This window comes from Empidonax traillii, unplaced genomic scaffold, assembly GCF_003031625.1.
Source record: "Empidonax traillii isolate 1590-97213 ecotype Southwest subspecies unplaced genomic scaffold, ASM303162v1 scaffold671:size839176, whole genome shotgun sequence".
Taxonomy (NCBI): Eukaryota; Metazoa; Chordata; class Aves; order Passeriformes; family Tyrannidae; genus Empidonax; species Empidonax traillii.
This window is the reverse complement of record NW_020955864.1, coordinates 556,520-576,360: the sequence shown is the minus strand read 5'-3', so window position 1 is coordinate 576,360 and position 19,841 is coordinate 556,520. Positions and strand designations below refer to the sequence as shown.

General features: G+C 35.9%; 1 protein-coding gene across 4 annotated transcripts in view; it reads left to right on the top strand.

The window, feature by feature from the left end:
* Nucleotides 1-19,841, top strand: part of SNX14 (sorting nexin 14) — a 49,721-nt gene that overhangs the window by 13,459 nt on the left and 16,421 nt on the right. For 2 of the 4 annotated variants that reach the window (XM_027899476.1, XM_027899477.1), the window contains exons 7-20: nucleotides 3,911-3,995; nucleotides 5,328-5,484; nucleotides 5,764-5,839; nucleotides 6,696-6,740; nucleotides 6,826-6,906; nucleotides 7,051-7,165; nucleotides 8,700-8,855; nucleotides 9,149-9,273; nucleotides 9,597-9,655; nucleotides 13,177-13,203; nucleotides 16,951-17,083; nucleotides 18,269-18,470; nucleotides 19,426-19,509; nucleotides 19,632-19,732. In XM_027899476.1, the coding sequence (XP_027755277.1) occupies nucleotides 3,911-3,995; nucleotides 5,328-5,484; nucleotides 5,764-5,839; nucleotides 6,696-6,740; nucleotides 6,826-6,906; nucleotides 7,051-7,165; nucleotides 8,700-8,855; nucleotides 9,149-9,273; nucleotides 9,597-9,655; nucleotides 13,177-13,203; nucleotides 16,951-17,083; nucleotides 18,269-18,470; nucleotides 19,426-19,509; nucleotides 19,632-19,732 (1,446 nt within the window). The remainder of the gene's footprint in view (nucleotides 1-3,910; nucleotides 3,996-5,327; nucleotides 5,485-5,763; nucleotides 5,840-6,695; nucleotides 6,741-6,825; nucleotides 6,907-7,050; nucleotides 7,166-8,699; nucleotides 8,856-9,148; nucleotides 9,274-9,596; nucleotides 9,656-13,176; nucleotides 13,204-16,950; nucleotides 17,084-18,268; nucleotides 18,471-19,425; nucleotides 19,510-19,631; nucleotides 19,733-19,841) is intronic. The other 2 variants (XM_027899478.1, XM_027899479.1) reach the window with 1 other exon arrangement.

The following is a 19,841-nucleotide window of genomic DNA, read 5'->3' as shown; positions in this document are numbered from 1 at the left end:
ACAGCTTCTAACCACTTAAGTTAGGTCTTCATGGTATCTGTTCCCACCTTCTGGAGCTTATCCCATTCCTGGTTGTAAAGATTGTCTCTGAAGATTCATCATTGGAAGTGTTCAGCATCCATTTGGACATGTCTTTGACCAACCTGTTTAGTGACAGATGTCCCTGCCACGGCCGGAAATTGAAATAAGTGATCTGTGAAGGTCCCATGTGACCCAAACCATTCTCCAGTTCTTGCAAATGGGTATATTTCTTACACCAGAGCAATACATTATTAAAACCTTGTGATGGTCTTTTAGCTATCTTTTAGTGACTTAATTCAAGTGAAAACAATTTTGAGAATTATTGAAAAAGACTGATTAAAACATGGTTAACAGTGTACCTGTCTCATAGCTTCTGCTTGCTTGACTTATTAAAATGCAGATAAGGTCCTTACATTGTAAAGAATAGACTATCAATAGGTGAACAGCTTACTAGAAGAATTAAAATAGATATGGTTCTTATATTAATGCAATTCTTAAAAAACATCCTGAATGCAAAAGATAAAAGTTTTTTTTGCTGTGTTTAATCTATTAGCACATGCATTCTCTTTTCTGGTAAAGTGCTTCAAGTCTGTTTTACCCAAACTGCTTCTGACTTTCTGGCTGTTCTAAGCACCAAGGGTTGGTAACTCAGTTTCCAGAATTATTCAGTGCTGACCTGTCTGTTGGAGCCACTACCATAAATGTGTGTCTTTTTTCCCCCACCCTAGTAACAGCAGTATTTCCTGAGCTACAAGTTGTACGTGTACTCTGTCATAACTGATTAACAACTTGAATTTGTCCTTGTTATATATCAAATCCAGATGACTTTCTTGTTTATTCTAACTCAAGCGTGTTACTTTTTAAAGTGAACATGGGAGAAGATTAGGAAATGTAGCACAGACAGTGTATGGAGCAGTGGAGGTGGAGTAGATCTTTCAAACTGAAAATTTGGACCAAGTTCTTAAAATTCAGTTTGGAGTTCTAATACATGCCGGTGTTAGTTGCACTGTTTGTAAATCTGGTGTTGAGACAGAAAATTATGTAATAAGGTATTAATAGTGTCAGATCAGCTACAGTTTCTTTGAGTGCTAATTTACCATATCTGCCTTTGACAGTAATGATTTAAATGTAATATCTTCAATTCTATGTATATTGGTATTGTATATGTGCTACAAAAACTCAAGATATGTGCAAGTATTAAACAGTGTCAGGGGACCTACAAAATAAAGGTAGTCACAGAAATGCAGTGTTCTTTACAAATATTTAGATTTATTTGTACGCATTCTACAGAATAATGTATTTTGTCTCTTTGTGTGAAGTGGTAGGGATACCTCAAGCAAAAATAGACTCATAGAAACTTTCTGTTATGGAACAAAATTGAAACTTGGCATGCTCAGCCATGCAGGGAAGTGTGGTGTCTCACACTATACTATATTTTTCAGCTCATGCTCTTTTCCTGCTGCATAAGTGGTTTTTGTGTGTGCACACACCCACATACAGATTCAGACAGCCTCAGTTAACAGTTGTGCTGCATATACTATGAAAAATGCTGTGTGTAGAAATTAGAGTTGATTGGCAAGTTGCAAATACAGTACAAACTTTGTGTCATTTCAGGATTCCTAGCTTACAGCTTCAGTTAGTTATCTCAGAGGGGTTATGGCAGTGTTTTATAGCCTTTCAACTCCGATACTCTGTCCTTTATAGCCTCATTTGAGGAGAAATTCATCACCAGTTGCAAAATAAAATAGTTATATACCTCTGCTAAGCAGCTGTACTTTGATGTGGGTTTATTATTAAATGCTTGAAAGCAGTAGTTCTGGCTAATAGAGATGAAGTGTTGAAATCAAGGAAGAATTGTATAAGAAAAAACAAACTGTTTTTCCTCTTTTTAGGTTATATCTTTATAATTTTTTTTTGCAATAAATCTACGTCTGAATTGAGATGTAAAATTATGAATTGCTTCAGTGAAAAGCGTGCTTTTGTTTTCTGTCTAAAGCTGCCTAGGTGGATTTCTTTTGAGGCATGGTTGTTGAATGATCCAACAAGCACTTCAGGCCAGTCAGCTCTTAAGTGCATACCAAAATGATTCAAATCTGGGTTTTCCTTGTTGTGTCCTTTTCTGGCTTGGTTATGGATTTTGAAGGGAAAGAAAAGGGTTTCCCTTTGTACGGTGTGGTATAGGTAGCCCTGCATCTGACTGAAGCTTTTGTCAGACGTTCCCAGTGTCTACCGCAGTGTCGATAGTATGTGCTCTTTGACTTACTTCTGCAGGAATAAACACTGCCTTATCCCTGTGTTCCATAGGAAACTCTTGACTTAGAGAAACTATTGTTGAAACGTGAGGCACAAAAGACAGGGTTCTTCTGTTGCTAAGCAGAAGTTCCTCCTTTCCTGCTTGTAAATAGGAGTTGACCTTACTTTTAGGCAGTTCTAATCAATTTTATTGGCTTATCTGAGCTGACCAGACCAGGTCATAGCTGCACACATCAAGGCGAGCATGCAGGAATATGTAATATTCTCCTTGTACAATTGAATAAACCCCCAACTTTTCTCTCAGCTCTGGTGACCTCTGGAATTGCATTGTCTCTTTCCTTGTCTGGTAAGAAGCACTTTTATGCTATATGGAGGAGGAACATACTCCATTAGGAAAGAAACTTACTCAAAAGTCTTAGATTTTGAACATTTACAAGTGTATGTTTTTGCATCCCGGAGATGTCATTTTCTTAAAATAAAGAGCATGCAAAGTAGAAATCCATTTCTAGGTGAGTTTCTGTGAAAACCACTGCAGTGGATAAAGAGAAGTCCCTTGAACCTGTACAGGCTGGGGATTGACTGGCTGTGGAGGGATGCTCTGCTTGCTGCAAAGGACCTGCTGCCCATGGTAGGCTGGAAGCTAAATATGAGCCATCGGTGGCAACTGACGATACCAAAGGCATCCTGGGCTGTATTAACAGGAGCAGAGACAGTCAGTCAGGGAAAGTAATTATCTGCCTTTAGTTGTTGTTCTTTGGATGGTATCTAGGATACGGATCTAGTTTTGGGCTTCTTTTTCCAAGAGAGTGGAGCTGGTTCAGCCAAGGGGCCACCAAGATGATTGGGGCTGGAGGACGTGACTGTCTTCATCCCAGGAGGTTTTCAGAACTAGGATTGATGCAACCCTGAGCACCCTAATCAGAGCCTCTTTGGAGCAGGGCTAAGAAATCCCATGGTCCATTTGTGCCTGAATTGATCTATAATTCTCCATTTATTTTCTTAACCATCAAAGAAAATTTAAATGCAGGACCGTAATACAATCCTTGGTCAAGTCATACGTGTTTTTTGACTTATAATCATATTATCATATAATGTTATCATTATTGGCAGTAATGGTCATCCTGACTCTGTAACTCAAATTATCTTTTGGTTCTGCCATCACCTAAGGTGTGACATTTTTTCTGCATGTGTGTAGGAGGACTCTTTGCTTTTAGTCCTTGTGGACAGGATTGCACAGTGTTAAGGCACAGAAGTACTAGAAGCAGAGCATAGTTAACTTTTTGCTTTTGTTGATGGTCAAATCTTCACACAGAACTCGGCTTCATATCCTGTGACTCAGAAATCACACTGTGTTTCTGTATGTATTGCAATGGAAAAATCATAATGGGAATAAGTTGACAATAAATATGTTAGCAGTGTCATTTATGGCATTGAGTTCTGCATGCTTTATGTGCTTTGCCCAGAAGAATGAGCATACTGTCAGTTCATCTAGAGAATTCATGAATTGTTTCTTGATGATTTGTTCTTTGCTTACAGTGGGGACATAGAAGCAAATTAATGTGTTTGATAGTTGTCTGTAATAAATTTTGAGGAAAAAATAGAACAATTTTGGTTTTATTTTTAAACTGTTCTTTAGGTGGATATTCCAACTGTTGTAACAAAGAAGATGCTCAAGGCAGCAATGAAACACATTGAAGTGATAGCCAAGGCCAGGCAAAAAGGTAATGTAAAGACCTAATATGTTGTCCATTTCAAAAGGCAATGTTGAATGTTTGAATGTTTCTTTATGCATGTTTGAGATTATATTGCTACATCTTTTCATCCTTGTGCCTTCTTTTAAAATAAAATAGTGATCCTCTTGCATTTTTCTTTAGATGATTGCAAAGACAGATAGGGGTAAAGTTGCAGTACATATTTGTACTCTCTGTTTTGAATTTTATTTCCCCACATTGAAAATACTAAATTTCTGTCTCTTTATGGTAAACAGGAATGTGTTTCTGTCTATTCAGAGCATTCAAGGTCATTTACCAGTGCTTCTTGAAGTTTTTCCTTTGTATTCCAGATGAGCAGTTATAGATGAAAGCAGTTGTACGTCTGTGCACTGTACTGTAACTCTGACTCATAGGTAGAATGATTTCACATCTGCGTTAGTGGAGTTGATCAGTATGTTGAAAAGTTAGGTTCATGTTTGTAAGCCGTGGAGAGACTTTGACCAGTAGCATATTTAATTATTATCCAAGTAAAAGTATCTTTACAAGTCTAATATAAAAACTGTATTAAAACTGCATATTGAAGGAATGTGTGGAAACACTTGCTGTTGTTATCTTTATTTTTTTCACTGGCTGTGTTCCACAGTGCTGTATCTACTAAATGTGGTTTCATTCAACTTTTAAGCTTAGATGTTTACTTTAACTGGAGTCATGAACTTCATGAACTTTTCTTCCTTCCCTCAAAACTTCTGCTTGATATCCATAAATATATGCCATTGGTTCTGTGAGTAGTGGGTAATGAATAACATGAATAATGAGACATAGCATAATTACATTGGATGTCTTTTGTGGCACAACAACACTGTCAAGATACTAGATAATCTAGCAGTGCTGTTTACCCCAAATTTCATGTTTCCTTTGATTTCTATCAAGGAGTGGGAAACATTTTTCTTTAGCAGCAAAGAACTGAATTTTAAATGTACAGCATTGAAAACATAGGCATTTTCTTCAGTGTTTTAAAGGAAAAGACTTGTTTCCTAAGGGCTGATCTGTGAAGTAGCAGCTGAAAATGACTTCTTCAATAATTATAGATGAGTAAGCATTCTGGATACCATGCAAAACTGCAGTTGTTGGGTGAAGGAATTCTTATTTCAGTGTGAGGATTTATTTTTACATACCCAGGCTTCAAAGTCTAAGCCAAGGTTCTTTCATAAAGTTTCAACATTTTATCCCTTTGGCAGTTGTATACGTACTATTTACATTTTAACTCAAATGAAAAGCAATTGCCTTTTGTTTCATAGTAAGAAAAAGCTGAAACAACTTAATACTGTTTTTTACTTTCAGTAAAAAATGCAGAATTTTTGCAGCAAGCTGCTTTAGAAGAATACGGACCAGAACTCCATGTTGCTTTGAGAAGCCGAAGAGATGAACTTCACTACTTAAGAAAACTTACTGAACTTCTTTTTCCTTATATTTTGCCCCCAAAGTCAACAGAGTGCAGGTATAGAATTTATTTAGAATTGTATTTTTTAAAGTATCTCCATATTATGTAGTACAGTAATTTTGGGAAGTGAAAGAATGAACTCTGAAGTCATTCTCCTCATCCCTCCTTCTTATCCCTTTGTTTATAATTTTTTTTTATTTACCTTTAAAATAGCATGCTTACGATATCATTAAATCCTAAAATATTTCCCAGTAGTATATAACAGCATTGGAAACTTCACTTAGAAAATGATGTAGTCTAATACTGGTTTGGATTTTTATTTTCTTTTCTTTCCAGATCGCTGGCTCTTCTGATAAGAGAGATTCTGCCTGGTTCTGTTTTCCTTCCCTCCATGGATTTCTTAGCTGATCCTGTAAGACCTTGGAGCACAAGAATAATATTAATTTATTCAGTATTACTGTTCTCCTATTAAGTTGTTGTGGGTAAAGCAAATGATGCAGAATGATTTACTTGCTGTGCATTTTGACTGGGTAAAAGAAAAAGGAATCTTGTGGCCAGTGGTTTTTTTTGTTCATGTAAATGGTGTATTTAACTCGCTGAATTAACTAAAATAACAGTATTGGTGTGATATCTTAAGAATGTATTTTTGATGAAGAACTACAACTCTTGTTAAATGGGAAAATGCAGTGCTAGTGTAAACATCTTCAAATTGGTAATTACTATTGTTATATTTAAACGAGGGCTCGAGTACTTGAAATCTAGTTGTGTGGATCTTTGTAACAGTCTTAAGTAAAACAACCTTTTTTGCAGTTATATTGAAATCAATGCTTTTGTCCTTAATTCTGCCAATAAAAGGGTATTTATTTCTAAAGATGGAGCACTCCTATCTTTGATTTTGTTTATGCATGTATTTTAGTAGGCAAAATTGCAATACTTATGCAGACATCACCTAGCTGCAAACAGAAAGTACTGTAGCTGTGGAAGTGTTAGTTCATTAGATCTGTGCTTACAGTAAAAATACTTTGTAGAGCTTTCTTCCACTGGTAAAGAATGTTTCTGTGCAGATCTCTTCAGAAATTCCCTGACTTGTAAAAGCTTGAAGAGACCATTGAAGGTCAATTCTCAAACATGTGTTCCCAGACTCTTATTTTTAAAAAGTATTAGATCTAGTCATGGGTTTAAACTTGGGCATAACATGGTATTGAAATGACTTTCATCTATTTTGTTGAGTTTCTTTTATATTAATTTTATATTGTGTTTTCCTGCAGGACACTGTCAACCATTTACTGCTGATCTTCATCGATGATAGTCCAGTAAGTACTGACAAAATTAAAGGAGTAGCGATTTGTTCACCCGTTAAGGAAACTTTTTTAACAATTATAATTTTTTTTTCTGCAGCCTGAGATAGCAACTGAGCCTACTTCTTCACTGGTTCCATTCCTTCAGAAATTTGCAGAGCCAAGAAATAAAAAACCATCTGTAAGCAAGGGCAACTTTTATTTTCTTTCCTGTTTTGAATAAGTGTTTTGCTTCACTTGCTGTTTTTGTTCTACAACTCTTTGTATTATTTATGTACTCTCTGAAAGTTTGAAAATTGACTGACTGCATTTTTAACTTACTCAGGTATTGAAACTGGAGCTAAAGGAGATCAGGGATCAGCAAGACCTTTTATTTCGGTTTATGAACTTCCTGAAACAGGAAGGGGCAGTACATGTACTGCAGTTCTGCCTGACTGTAGGTAAGATTGCATACATGTGCTCAAGTTATTTGATTATCTTCAAACATTTGCAGGTTGAAGTGAATATTTAGTCTCAGAACTAGGTGGCATTATTTAGCAAAAGATTGCCTTTCAGGATCTGTGTTCACTTATTTTAATATGCCCGAGTTCTTCAGTGCTAATCTTGGCAACGTTGATGTTGATGGGGACTGTAGGTCTTAAGTGTATTTCTGTTTATTGGTAAAAGTTACACATTTAATAATAGAATATTCTTGTAAGAAAAAAATTCTGGCCACTGATACAAAGTACAGCTGCCTTTTTTTTGATATGTGGTTACTGAAGTATTTCTAAAATAAGCTGTTATCGTTAAAAGCTTCTCATGTTCATTTAGCTGTAAAATTCTGATTTTTGTAAAGAACAGAAACATAACATTTTATTCAGTAACCTGTACCTTGGTTATGAGGCATGTATTTGGTTTTAGCATTGCACAGGTGTTGTTTGAAAAGCCTTCTGCTTTCCAATAAGATTTTCTGTGAAGCTGCTATAAATTTGAGTGGATTATTTCAAGTTTTTTTGGAAAACAATTAATTACTGTCTTACCAAAATTATGTTGCTTTTTGTTTTTGGTAAATAGATATTTTCATGTTTCATAGGACATAATGGATGTGCCTTTATATCCCAAACCCATACATATATTGAGAAGATACAAAATTAATGTAGAGACAATTTCATAGAATACTGCAGAAATCATTAATCATTGCAGAAGAGAAATACAGATAATCTCTGGGCTTCTTATGTGCCCATAATCCTTTAGCAGAGAGTTTACTCTGTTGCCCATGATCAATCTTTTTCTGGGCAAACCTCAGCATTTTCTTCCTTGTAAACTTCTCTTGCATTCTTATTGGTGGCAAATCTGTGTATTAGCTTATAAAACAAAAGAACGAGTTTTAGGGGCCTCCAGCTATGCTGTCCCAAATTGTCTATGGTAGGTGGTTTTTCACTTGATAGAAATATTTTGGGTAAGAAGCACTCACTGAGAAAAATAATAAAAATCAAGTAGAATTGCACAGTAGTAAATATATTGAAATTATTACAGAGGATTAGGTCTTAGGAGTGAAATAGCAGGATGGGCAGATGATTATATAGTATAAAGGGCTGTTGGGCCTCTGTGTGTGTGTGCATTTAGCATGAACTGGAAATTATGCTGAAAGAAAACTACAATTTGCAGTTGGGTAATTTAGGAAGAAAAAAAATCATTCTTCTGATTCATTTTTATACCAGAATGACTGCATGGATTTATACTTGCTGTGATAAGGAATAATTTGGTTTAATTGCAATATATTTTTAGTAATAATTTTATTAACAAATCTGAATTATAGTTAATAAGAAGGCAGCTACCTTATTACCTAAGATTTTGGGCTTCCTTGTGTTTCTATTAACTTTCAAGTTTTACAAATTACTCTGTCTGCTGCAAGATGAGTTTATGTTTTAGGGTTCTTCAAGATGCTATTTGTTTGCCAAATTGATCAAGAAGTGCTTTTTCTTTCCTTCCCAGAGGAATTCAATGACCGAATTTTGCGACCAGAACTATCAGATACTGAAAAGATGTCTCTTCACGAGGAAGTACAGAAAATTTACAAAACTTACTGTTTGGATGAGAGCATTGACAAAATTAGATTTGACCCTTTCATAGTGGAAGAGATTCAAAGAAGTAAGTTTAAATTTGAAAGGAATAATGTACATGGGAATTTAAGCAGCATTTTGTAGTAAAGTGAAGAAAAATTTATCTAGCTATCATCAGTCTCTTTTTGTCAGTTTTAAAAATTGCTATCCCCTTGCTATATTGTGCTTAATCCTTGTTTTGTCAGTTTATTTCTATTTTTTATTTGTAAGACTTTTAGTACCTTGCAAAATAATCACAAGCTTAGACCAAGACAAAAACCTATGAGCTTCTTATGTCTGTATATATCTCTCTCTCTATTCATACTTATATTTTTTTTATAGTTGCTGAAGGTCCATATATGGATGTTGTGAAACTTCAAACTATGCGGTGTCTTTTTGAAGCTTATGAGCATGTACTTTCTCTGCTTGAGAATGTTTTTACTCCTATGTTCTGTCACAGTGATGAGGTAAGTGTAAAAGATTTGAAGACTAGTCGGAAAAGCAGGATTGTAGTTTTTTTAGGACAACACTGTTTTTACAACAGTCGTACCTATGTGGAACTCAAAAATATGGCTTCATTTTCCACTTCAGTTAGCATTCCAGAGCTGGACCAATCTCAGTAGGAAAACTGAATTTATTCTAGTTCAGTGCAACATCACGGAACAACTTGTGGGATTATGGTCAGCTTGCCTATTACTTCTGTTCTTGTTTCTTACATTTTGCAATGTCATTGCATAGTAGTCTTTAATTAATCGAGTGTTTTCTTTGATACCCTATTTGTCTACTGTAGTACTTCAGACACCTTTTAAGAGGAGCAGAGTCACCAACACGCAATTCAAAGTTTAACAGGTATGTATTGTAGAATTTTTAAGTGTTTTTCTTCAGTTGTTAGTTAAAAGCTTCAGTATATTAAACCATAGGAATTTTGCTACTGCCTGATATTAATTTGACTAAATTTTTAGCGCAGCTTTTTTGTTTTTAAATGAACAAATTACATATTAAAGGAACAAGCAATATTATACAAGATATCTCTTCACTTTGAAGTGTTTTACGTGAAGAATTTTAAATGTGATTTAGACCTCGACATTTGAGAAGAGGAATGGGGAAAATAATTGTACAGTGAGAATAGGATAATGTAGAAATATAGTTGTGGTTTAATTGACTGTGTAGATGTAATAGGTTTTTAGTGGTGCAAAGTTGGGTGTTCTTGGATTTCAGATGGTAAAGGGATAGGTACAGTGTACCCTGTGTCTAACCAACCTGTATGAGAATCTCTTCTTGTTGTGACAAGGAGGATTTGCCATTTCTTCCAGGTGAAATGTGTTTTCTATCCCCCAACTCCGTTGCAGAAACGTAGTGTCAGAAGGCTTGTTTCTGAGCTTGGACTCTGTACTTAAAGACCTCCTTCAGGCTCCTTAGGGCCTGTGGAGAAGAGCATCTCCTGTGGTGTGGATGGGTGATCTCCCACTATGGGGTTGGGCTGATAAACCTTGAGGTCTCATGATTTCTTGTCTTTTGTTGTATGTTCAATGTCATAGACTAGCCCAACTAAATTGTTCTTATGGCCTAACCAAGAGAAGGAAAACTTCAGTGAGACAGTCTTTAATTTGGATGGGCTTTCTTTCTTGGTATGAAATAAGATCTGTGTTATAATGGAAAATGTTAGCGTTTATCATCTAAAATGGTAGACTCTTCTAGAAGAGTAACAGCAATTTATTTTACCTTTTCTGCTTTCAATAGAGATACACCTAGCAGCAGCTCCCTTGTTTTGCAACCTATCATGAGATGTATTACTGGGACATATCTTTCTTCCCTCCTCCTGTTCTTCAAAAACTACATGGCTTTTCTCTTTAGTGTGTCTCCATTGGTGATATCCTTCATGCAGTCTTTGTAGTTGTTGTAGATCCAGGACTGGAGCTTTGGTGCAGTGCTTTCTCACATTGGTGCTGGGAAACTTCTGTTTTTTAGCAAAGAGGCATGGAACGCAGCTAGACCAAACTGTATTTCTTTCTTACATGCTACTCTACTAGGAATGCTGACCTTAAAACACACTTCACCCTCTGCTGAAAATAGCTATAGAGTTTCAACTAAAGCTACTTTCTGGTTTCTTTCCCAAAATTATTCATGTCAGGTGTTGGAAGTATCCTGTCATACACTTTTTAAATCTAGTTAAAGTATGAAAACACTTAGGTCGCTTCCTTGATGCTTTGCTTTTAAAAATAGAAAGGGTAAAATTACAGGCAGTCTCTACCTGGAGTTTTTGAAATACCTCTCTGGCTACAAAATAAGCAAATTTTATTTGGGGACTGTTGCAGCATATTCTCAAACAGCATCCTTAGCATTAGTGAAAATGGTTTACATTTTGGAACAATCAGAATGTGCTCAGTATATATGCTGATTTACAATACTAGATTATATTCCTGAAGTGGTACTTCAGTGATTATTTTCATGAAACAGAGATCCTATCTGTAAGTAGTCTGCCTGTTGCTTTGGAGTTTCCCTCTGCAGAATTTGGTACAGTCACTCACTGCCAAGGAGGGGGAAATTCCATAATAACATAAGAACATTCCATACTTATGGAATTATTCCAGATGTTATTCCTACACTTTGTCCTGCCTTCACTTCCCTATTCTAGTATTAGTTCCACTTAAAAGAAATCACATGCAAAGAGATGAGGGTTTTTTCTCATATCTTTGATGCTTTGGTGTGGGTACTGTGTGTATATTGCACAGAAACTACTGGTTGAAAAATCAAATCAAGGTGTAGTTATGAAATCCCAGTGGAATGTGCATGTGAGTAATGTATTGAAATAGTTCACTTATTGTAAGACAAGAAAATTACAGAGTTTCTAGAAAATACCGGTGGCAAGGTAGGAAGAAGCAACTATCTGTATAATTTTTGGTTTGAATCATTTCTTTGAACTGTACAAAATAATCATAGCTTTTTACATACAGACAGGAGAAATAATGTGTGCTATGAAAACTGCTAAGACAGTAGATGGAAAGTCTCAAGTGTTTCTGAAATGTAAAGAACTCAGATTGAGGATATTGTGACAACTTGATAACTACTGTGGTTGTCAGCAGTTTCAACTCCATAACTGATGTTTTCTACCTAATGTTTAATGTGTGCGGCCAGTGACAACTGGTGCTCTGAGGTCCAGTTCTGTTGCCTTTATTTGGACAGTGTGAGAGAGACGACAAGTATTCCCTCTCCCCCTCTCACAGTTATGTATTTATAATATATTACTACATTACATAAAGGTATTTTGTGTTGGAAGTCTAACAAAAACTGAAAAGCTGTCATGTAACATAAGCACACAGATTTCTGGATAGCTGTATATCTGTCTTGATTTTCTACATGCCGTGACCACAAATAGAAATAGATGCATCCTGATTTCTCATCATTGGGATAGCAGTTAAATTAAAGTGTTTTTGAAGTTAAAGTACCAAGTAGACCAAGTACTAAGTTAAAGACCAAGTAGAAAAGTTACTAACAATTTCAGGGAGTGGTTAGGAGTAAAACCCATGGATTTAAGTCTGTACAGTTCTGTGCAGTGTAATAGTCACCATAATTTCTAACTTGGTAGGTTATGTTTCCAGTTTTCCTGTTAACATAGCTAAAGACAATGTGAGGTGTCTTACAATCAGACCCTTCTGCAAAACAAAATCTAAAACTTTAGTATTTTAATCCCATATCAGTTTGTCCAGAATTCAGTAGCTCTGGAGGATTAAAATCCTGTGTTTAGTGACAGTGTTAATGTAAAATGTTACCAGGTTATGTAGAATGTCAACAATACATGACAGTTTGTAAAATCTGTGAAATATAAATTGAAAGAAGATATTGTAATTTTTAATAGTGTCTTTTACTCTGTCTAACACAAAGGGTGGTATGGGGTGCGTATTATTACATAAAATAAGTCCACAGCCTTTACATTGTATTGGCCAAATTAACTAGATTCCTACATGACTTCTGAACATAGGTTATAGAAAAAAGTTAGCTGCCTGTTTGGCATTACAGATAGCTGTAAGAATGAAAGTTGTTATCTATAAATTGTCATTTGCTTCTGTGAGTGCCAGTGAAGACCTGAAAGTTTCAGCAACTGAGGTTTTAAATTCAAAGGCCAAGTTTGTGGTGATAAAATGTGCATGTACTGTTCACATTTCACTTTCCTAGGATTTTAGGTCAGAAACTCCTAATGGTACCACGTTTTTTGTTAATCCGTGGTGACGGTCAAAGCCAGTTCAGTTTTGTTGGGATAGGCCTCTCAAATTTGGTTTGATTTTTTTTTTTTTTTTTTTTGGCTCGTTTTTTGATTTTAACATTATTTTCTGCTGGGCTCTGGAGGTAATTTTATGTGCCTGTTGTTGCAGAAGTAGCCTGAGTTTGGATGACTTACGGTAAGTCTATCTAACACTCAATTAATGTATGTTAGTTACGCTGCATCTCTTGTGACTTCATCACACAGCCTTTATAACAGTTGTTAACTGTCCATTGTATTTGTCAAAAACATGTGAATGTCTTCTTCGGACTAAAGTGCATTTCTCCTCACAAAAAACTTTACTCCCCATGTCCTCTTCACAAGTGTTTAGAAATTGCTTAATTACTAATGTCATGAGTTTACAATACATTAACATCGTTTGCTGTTAACAGTTTGTCTGTTGTCATTTGTTGTGAAATATATTTGAAGCTTTTTTTTTTTGGCCTGTGACTGCTAACTGCCCCAAAATTTCCTTTACTCCATGTCATATTTCCAGATCCTGTTTGAGATTTTACCCACTTAAGTGCTTGTTTTATCTTGCACAGCTATATTCAGGGTGATCGTTGTCTAATATCGCATGCATCTATAACCATTTTATTATTATCAAGCACTCAAAAACAACAGTTCCCCAAATTAGTTCTCTCTGCAGCTTTTCTTGTGACTGTTACAGGTCTGATGACAATATACGCTATTTTTTATAATTGACTGTAGGTAGACTGTGATCACTTATTAATGCCTTAATAGCTGTTCAGTGGTTTGTTTTCTCACTATTTGTGCCTCTTCAAATACGTGCTATCCAAACTTCTTTATAGACTTTTCCTTTGAATTTATCAGAGCATCAGTATGGCATAAATTTCCCTCGAGACTTGTATGAATATCTTTCAACTTCATTTTTCAGGTTAGGAATCAAGGTAATTAGATGCTCTTATATTTTATGTCCCAGTTCAGTGTGCTGAGTTATAACTTGCCAGATTGTTGAGCACTAAGGAGTACTTGAGATATAAACGCAACTCATTGATTTTTCAGGTGTGGAAGTATGTGCTCAGCATTTCTCCTAGTTGGTTGTAGGGGTTTTTAGTCAGCCAAAAAGAAATGGTACTCCGATATTACACGCACATTAATATCTAACTTGTCTGGTATGTACAACTGGTCTGGTTCTTCTTGACCCAAAGAGGCTCCCAACAGCATTCTTCAGCTGCCTAGCCCTGGCTCATCACTTGTCAAGATCTGTTCAGTGCCCTGATTGAGGCAGGTATCCTGAGGGAAAACAATTTTGCAACCGTCCACGGTTAAAGAATGCCATATTGCATAGTGGCAGTACTGCAATCTTTGGTCTGCATTTCCCAGTTATAGACTGAAAAATTTTAATTTTTTTAATGTTAGGTATGTGTAACTCCTGGAATATTTAAAAAAAAAATTATTCCAATGTTTTGTTGTCATATCATTCATCAGGAATGTTGGAACCTCTAGGCTGTCCACAGAGGGCCCTGCCAAGAAAGCAAACTATAGAGTGACCATCTAATAATGCTAATACATGGATTAGCACCAGAGGGAGTGGGATACTCTTTCCAGCAAGTTTTAGATATATATATATATATATATATATATATAGATATATATATATATATATATATTTGTTGACAGGTAGCAGAGTTGACAGATCTTAAAAATTCTGATCACTATTCTAAACTAACTACCTCCTGTCCTCTTTGGTCCCTCATGTCTTGAGCCTATGCCTATCCTAGTCCCATCTCTTTCCTCCTACATAACATCAAGTTCTTTCTCCTATTTCTGCTTAACCAGTGAATCTATTAGATTTTCATCCTGATACCTGTTTTTGGTAGATATTTTTTTTCTTGCTCCATTTCTTCAAAATGTCAGTGATCCTGTTGTCTGTCCATATCCAGCATCCACAGATTTTTTGCCATGCTCATCTCATGTGTTTTGTTCTTTACGTGCTTGCTCAAGGACTTTTGCCAAACCAGTGATACATTCTCTCCGTGTGGAGAATATTCATGCACCCTCTTCTCACCAGTGTTTATTCTGACTTTCTCTCTTCCTGTGAGGGCAGTCCCATCCTAGTTTGTCACTTTATACTTGTCCAGTTCAGTGATGGCTCTTTATTCACTTGGTGTAATCTTTGGGCTCAGCACTGGGACTGGAAGTGTTGGTTTCCCAGCTATCAGGGTGTGAGTCCTGGCTTCATTCAGCTCAGTACAGGCACAGGTGTATGCTGCCTTCAACTGGAACGTGATCTGTGTGGGAAAACAGCTTTGGGCCAGGAGTACTTCTATCAAATCACAGAGCTTGTGCAAATTAATGTGTTTGCTGAAGCTCTTCAGAATTGCACAGGTTTTCACAGGAATGATGAAAACTTCCTTTAAGAGTCAAAAGGCAGAGGTCTGAATTATTAACCTTCCAGAAAAACGAGTTTTGTCTGATTGAGATTTGTATTTTCTAACCCAGTGTTGAAGCACTTGGACAAGATACAAGTAGCAACGTGAAACAGTTCAGTTCAGCACAGTAATGTGTAGTAGAGGTTGTTTAAAAATTGAGCAAGATTGTTCAAGCATGGATCAGCCAAGCAACCTTATCTTTGCATAGCAGAGATAAGTAAGATAGATGGTTCCAGTCTTCTTTGGAGCTGATGATAATGTGAGATAGAAAAAGCAAAAGATTTGGAAATTATGCAATTTTAGTCATGTACACAGTCTGTGTAAAAATTATAAACAGGAAGATCATTAGTAACACACACGTATGTTTGGAGTCAGCAGTTGATCTTGTCTGCATGGTTTTATAGGCAGTAAAGATTTTTTATCTGCTGATCACTGCTGTTCTGTTTGTACTACTGTTCAGTGGTCAATAATTTTTTGTTTTAAAGGAATAAGAAACAGGATTTTTTTTTTTTTTTGTCCTCCAAAGCACTAATTGTGTTTTTAATACCGGTCTATACGTTTCATTTGAATCTTTGATTCTGCAGTTCACTGCATTGATTTTTAACCTGTCTATCAACTGCATATATTGAATCACCCTAAGTAACCGCAGGCTGATTCCATATTCAACAGAAACACTGTGCTTTCCAGAATTACTAGTATTTCTACACAAGAAATAGTCTTTGGTGTCAGGACTTCTGTAAGGACACAAGAATGCTACAAAATCTGTTCTCTCAGTAAGGAGTGTGCTTCCTACCCAAGTACCTTTCTTTTTCTGTAACTTGTTTGTTGCTTTTTGGATGCTTTGTCATAAGTGGCGAGACTTTTTAAAGTCTTCATCTTTCAGTCAGACTAGCTCTTCAAGCCAAGATTCTTCAGTTGCATCTGTTTTCTCTCATGCTCAGTCTTGTTCCTTGAACATTCGTTTTGTTTGTCCTTACTGGTTAAAAATTGAGATCTGTCTTGAATGATACCTGTTTGTAAAATTCCTTTAAGAAGATGCATCTAAGTGCAGCATTTAAAGTACTTGGCAGGAGTGGATAAATATTTAAATATGAGTACATGGAAAAGGAGAGAGTTAATGACCTTCTAGATGTGCATGCCTGTAGCAATACCACAGTTTCTGCTGTCAAAACAAAGTTGTTTTACCTAGCTAATTGTTTATTCTGTGTCCTGAATTACTTGGATACTATTCTAAGAGTTTAGTTGTGATTAAACGTATGGAAATCCCGTATCTCTTAAAAGTGTAATCAAGAAATTTTGCTTATTGTTTAGAGAACAGAATTATAAGTAAATAAGTAAATAAATACATTTTAACCTAAAGGGAACTGTAAATATATTGTCTACTTGTTTATAGAGTTGTTTCTCTTATCTGCAAATGGCATACAATGGCCTACTGAGCAGCTGTGTAATAATATGCCTTGTGTTGAGAACTGTGGTTTATATGATCTTAGGACCACGCAGAAGAGAGGAGAATCATTTGGAATCAGCAAAATAGGGAACAAAATAAAAGGTGTATTCAAGAGTTCTGCAATGGAAGGAGCTATGTTGCCTAACTATAACTTAAACGAAGGAGAAGATGACTTTGTGAGTAAAAGCATCTTTGTTGATTTGGGGTGGTTTGATTTTTTTTTCCTTTTTTTATTTGAAAATGTTAAGTTTCTGCCATCCTCACTACAAAGTTTTCATGTGCTGGCTTCTGATTAAGTTACTTTGTCTTCCCTGTATTCATTCACAGGGCAAGGCCACATCCCCAGTTAGTGTGCCTGTGAGCTTATTGCCTTAGTACAGAGAATTACTAAAAGCAGCAGTGTCAGACATTTTTGTAGGCAATGAATTTTTCTCTAAAAATTTACCATGCCATTTTATAATTCTAGGTAATAATGCATGTGTAGGATTGCATATTGCAAGCTCTTCTGGAGCTTGCCACAAGACCTTAAAACCATAAATAAAGCAGTGGAGAAATTGCTGTCAAATTAGTCTGTGATGCAGCTTTTTCTCTTAAAGGACAGGAGCCAGTAGTCCTTTCTTGTTTGTCTTGGGTGTCTCCCTCAATGCTTTTCTTCATGTAAACAACCATGAATAGAGCCAATGGTAGAATGTATTGCATGGGACATTGTTATTTGAAGCACAGTTGAGGGACAAATGGAAAATTTTAAAAGGCAAGAGGAAGGAATTGGTCAGAAGCTGTAGGTAGCCACATATTTTTCACAGTGTCTGTCAGTTCAATCTTTAGAACTGTTCCTAACAACCGAAACATTTAAGTGTTCATCACCTTGTTAAGCTGCTAGCTCATTTCCCATGCTCATTAACCTGAACATAAAAATTTGAGTTTGTATTATTCACCTGGTTCAGAATTGTTTTCAGAAGAAGGTGAGAGCACTCAGCAACTTAGAACCCTGGATAGATAAGGTTTTTTTCTTCCAGCTATCTCTCCTTTAGTACTTTTGTGTCCCAATTCCTCTTCCTGAAGTATCATCTGTAGAACTTGATAACACTGTAAAAATTTTCTGATCTCACTAAAAGTTGTTAATTTCAAATTAATTTGCAGTGGATCTAAACCCAGAAATTAATCTACATGGGAACTCCATTAATGAAATGATTTTTTGTTCTTTTATTACTTAGTGACACATACTTGAAACTTGATTTATGTTTCATTACCTTATAAAAGTTTTGGAGAGGTTGTCTGTACCAGTTAAAATAGAAACCTTTGTGTTTAAAATAGAAATGTTTGTGTCTAAAATAGAGATCTTTGTGTTTGAATCTTTACAGATTGAAGAAGGCGTTATGGTGATGGAAGATGATTCTCCTGAGGAGGCTGTTACTACCCCAAATACACCCCGCAACCTTGCTGCGTGGAAAATTACCATCCCCTATGTAGATTTTTTTGATGATCCCTCCCTGGAAAGAAAAGATAGAAAGGAGAGAATTCCTGTATTCTGCATAGATGTAGAAAGAAATGATAGAAGGGCAGGTATGCAATGTTGTGGAAAGAATATCATTTAAAAGTGAACTCAAAATGTTACAGGGTGCACTCTTCTGATGGCTCTTGCAGTGTGTTTTGCATGTGTTCTGATTTCGAAATAATGGCTTGAAAGTTCTGAGGAAATGTGTTTGACTGATAAATGATCACTTTTCGTTTTTGCAAGTTGAGAACTGATTCCTCAGCATGAATCAGTTCTATTTAGACTGTGCCAGAGTTCAAGATGTTCTCTTTCCAAAAATATTTATCCTACTGTTCATATTAACAGGCACCTGACTTATTTTTTCTTTCACCTGCTTTGAACTTAGGAATAATGGTAAACAAATAGCTTTTTATATAACCTTAAAATATAATTCTTAGGAAATGAAAATGTTTTGCTTATTAGGAACCATCCCAGCTTGCAATTAGTATATCAGTATCTAGATGGCAATACATCCAAATGAAATGAGGGAAAACAGCATCACCCAGAAGCTGCGTGGAATTGTGTCAGCGAGACTAATAATAAGCACAATAAGCAGAAAGTATTAAAGAGTTATTTAGTGATATCTTCCAGGATTAAGAATGATCAGCATTTAAACTGATGATACAGAGGACTGTATTCAACAAGTACTATTTCTGTAAATAATTTGGTTTAAAGTTTTAAAATAGATCTAACATAGTCATCCCTCGTGTATTTTGAAGTTATGCAGCACTTAGTTGTTTAGATTTTAGGGATCCCCTAAATGATGTGATAATTTCCTTGCTAGCACCATATCCGTCTGTCATATCTGTCTATCTAGTTATGCATTTCAGTTTAACACTAAAAGTATCTTGAAGTTTGTTATTGCAATGTAGGGGACTAAGGTCACTGAGATTTTTCCTGTAATAATTCATCATATGTTTCCTGTTGCTAATTTGTCTCTCTGGTGGCATAAAACCTGGTTTATTTTTAACTTTTTTCCCCCAGTTGGACATGAACCTGAACACTGGTCCGTCTACAGGAGGTATCTTGAATTTTATGTGCTTGAGTCGAAGCTTACAGAATTTCACGGTATGTTCTCCATCATCTGGAAAGCCACTTTTCCCCTGCTGCAATTATCACCCGTTATGATTATCATGCGTTACAATGAAACCAATGTTTGCTGCATTACAAGAAAAATTTATCTCTGTTAGGTACGTTTCCCGATGCTCAGCTTCCCTCAAAGCGAATCATTGGCCCCAAGAACTATGAGTTCTTAAAATCCAAGAGAGAGGAGTTCCAGGAATATCTGCAGGTATCAAACTAACATTTAGAGTAAAGAATATTCTGAAACTATGATGATACAAAGCTAGTAAAAGAATAGCTGCGTCTTTTGTGTGTTTCCAAGTAACTTGAGTTACAGA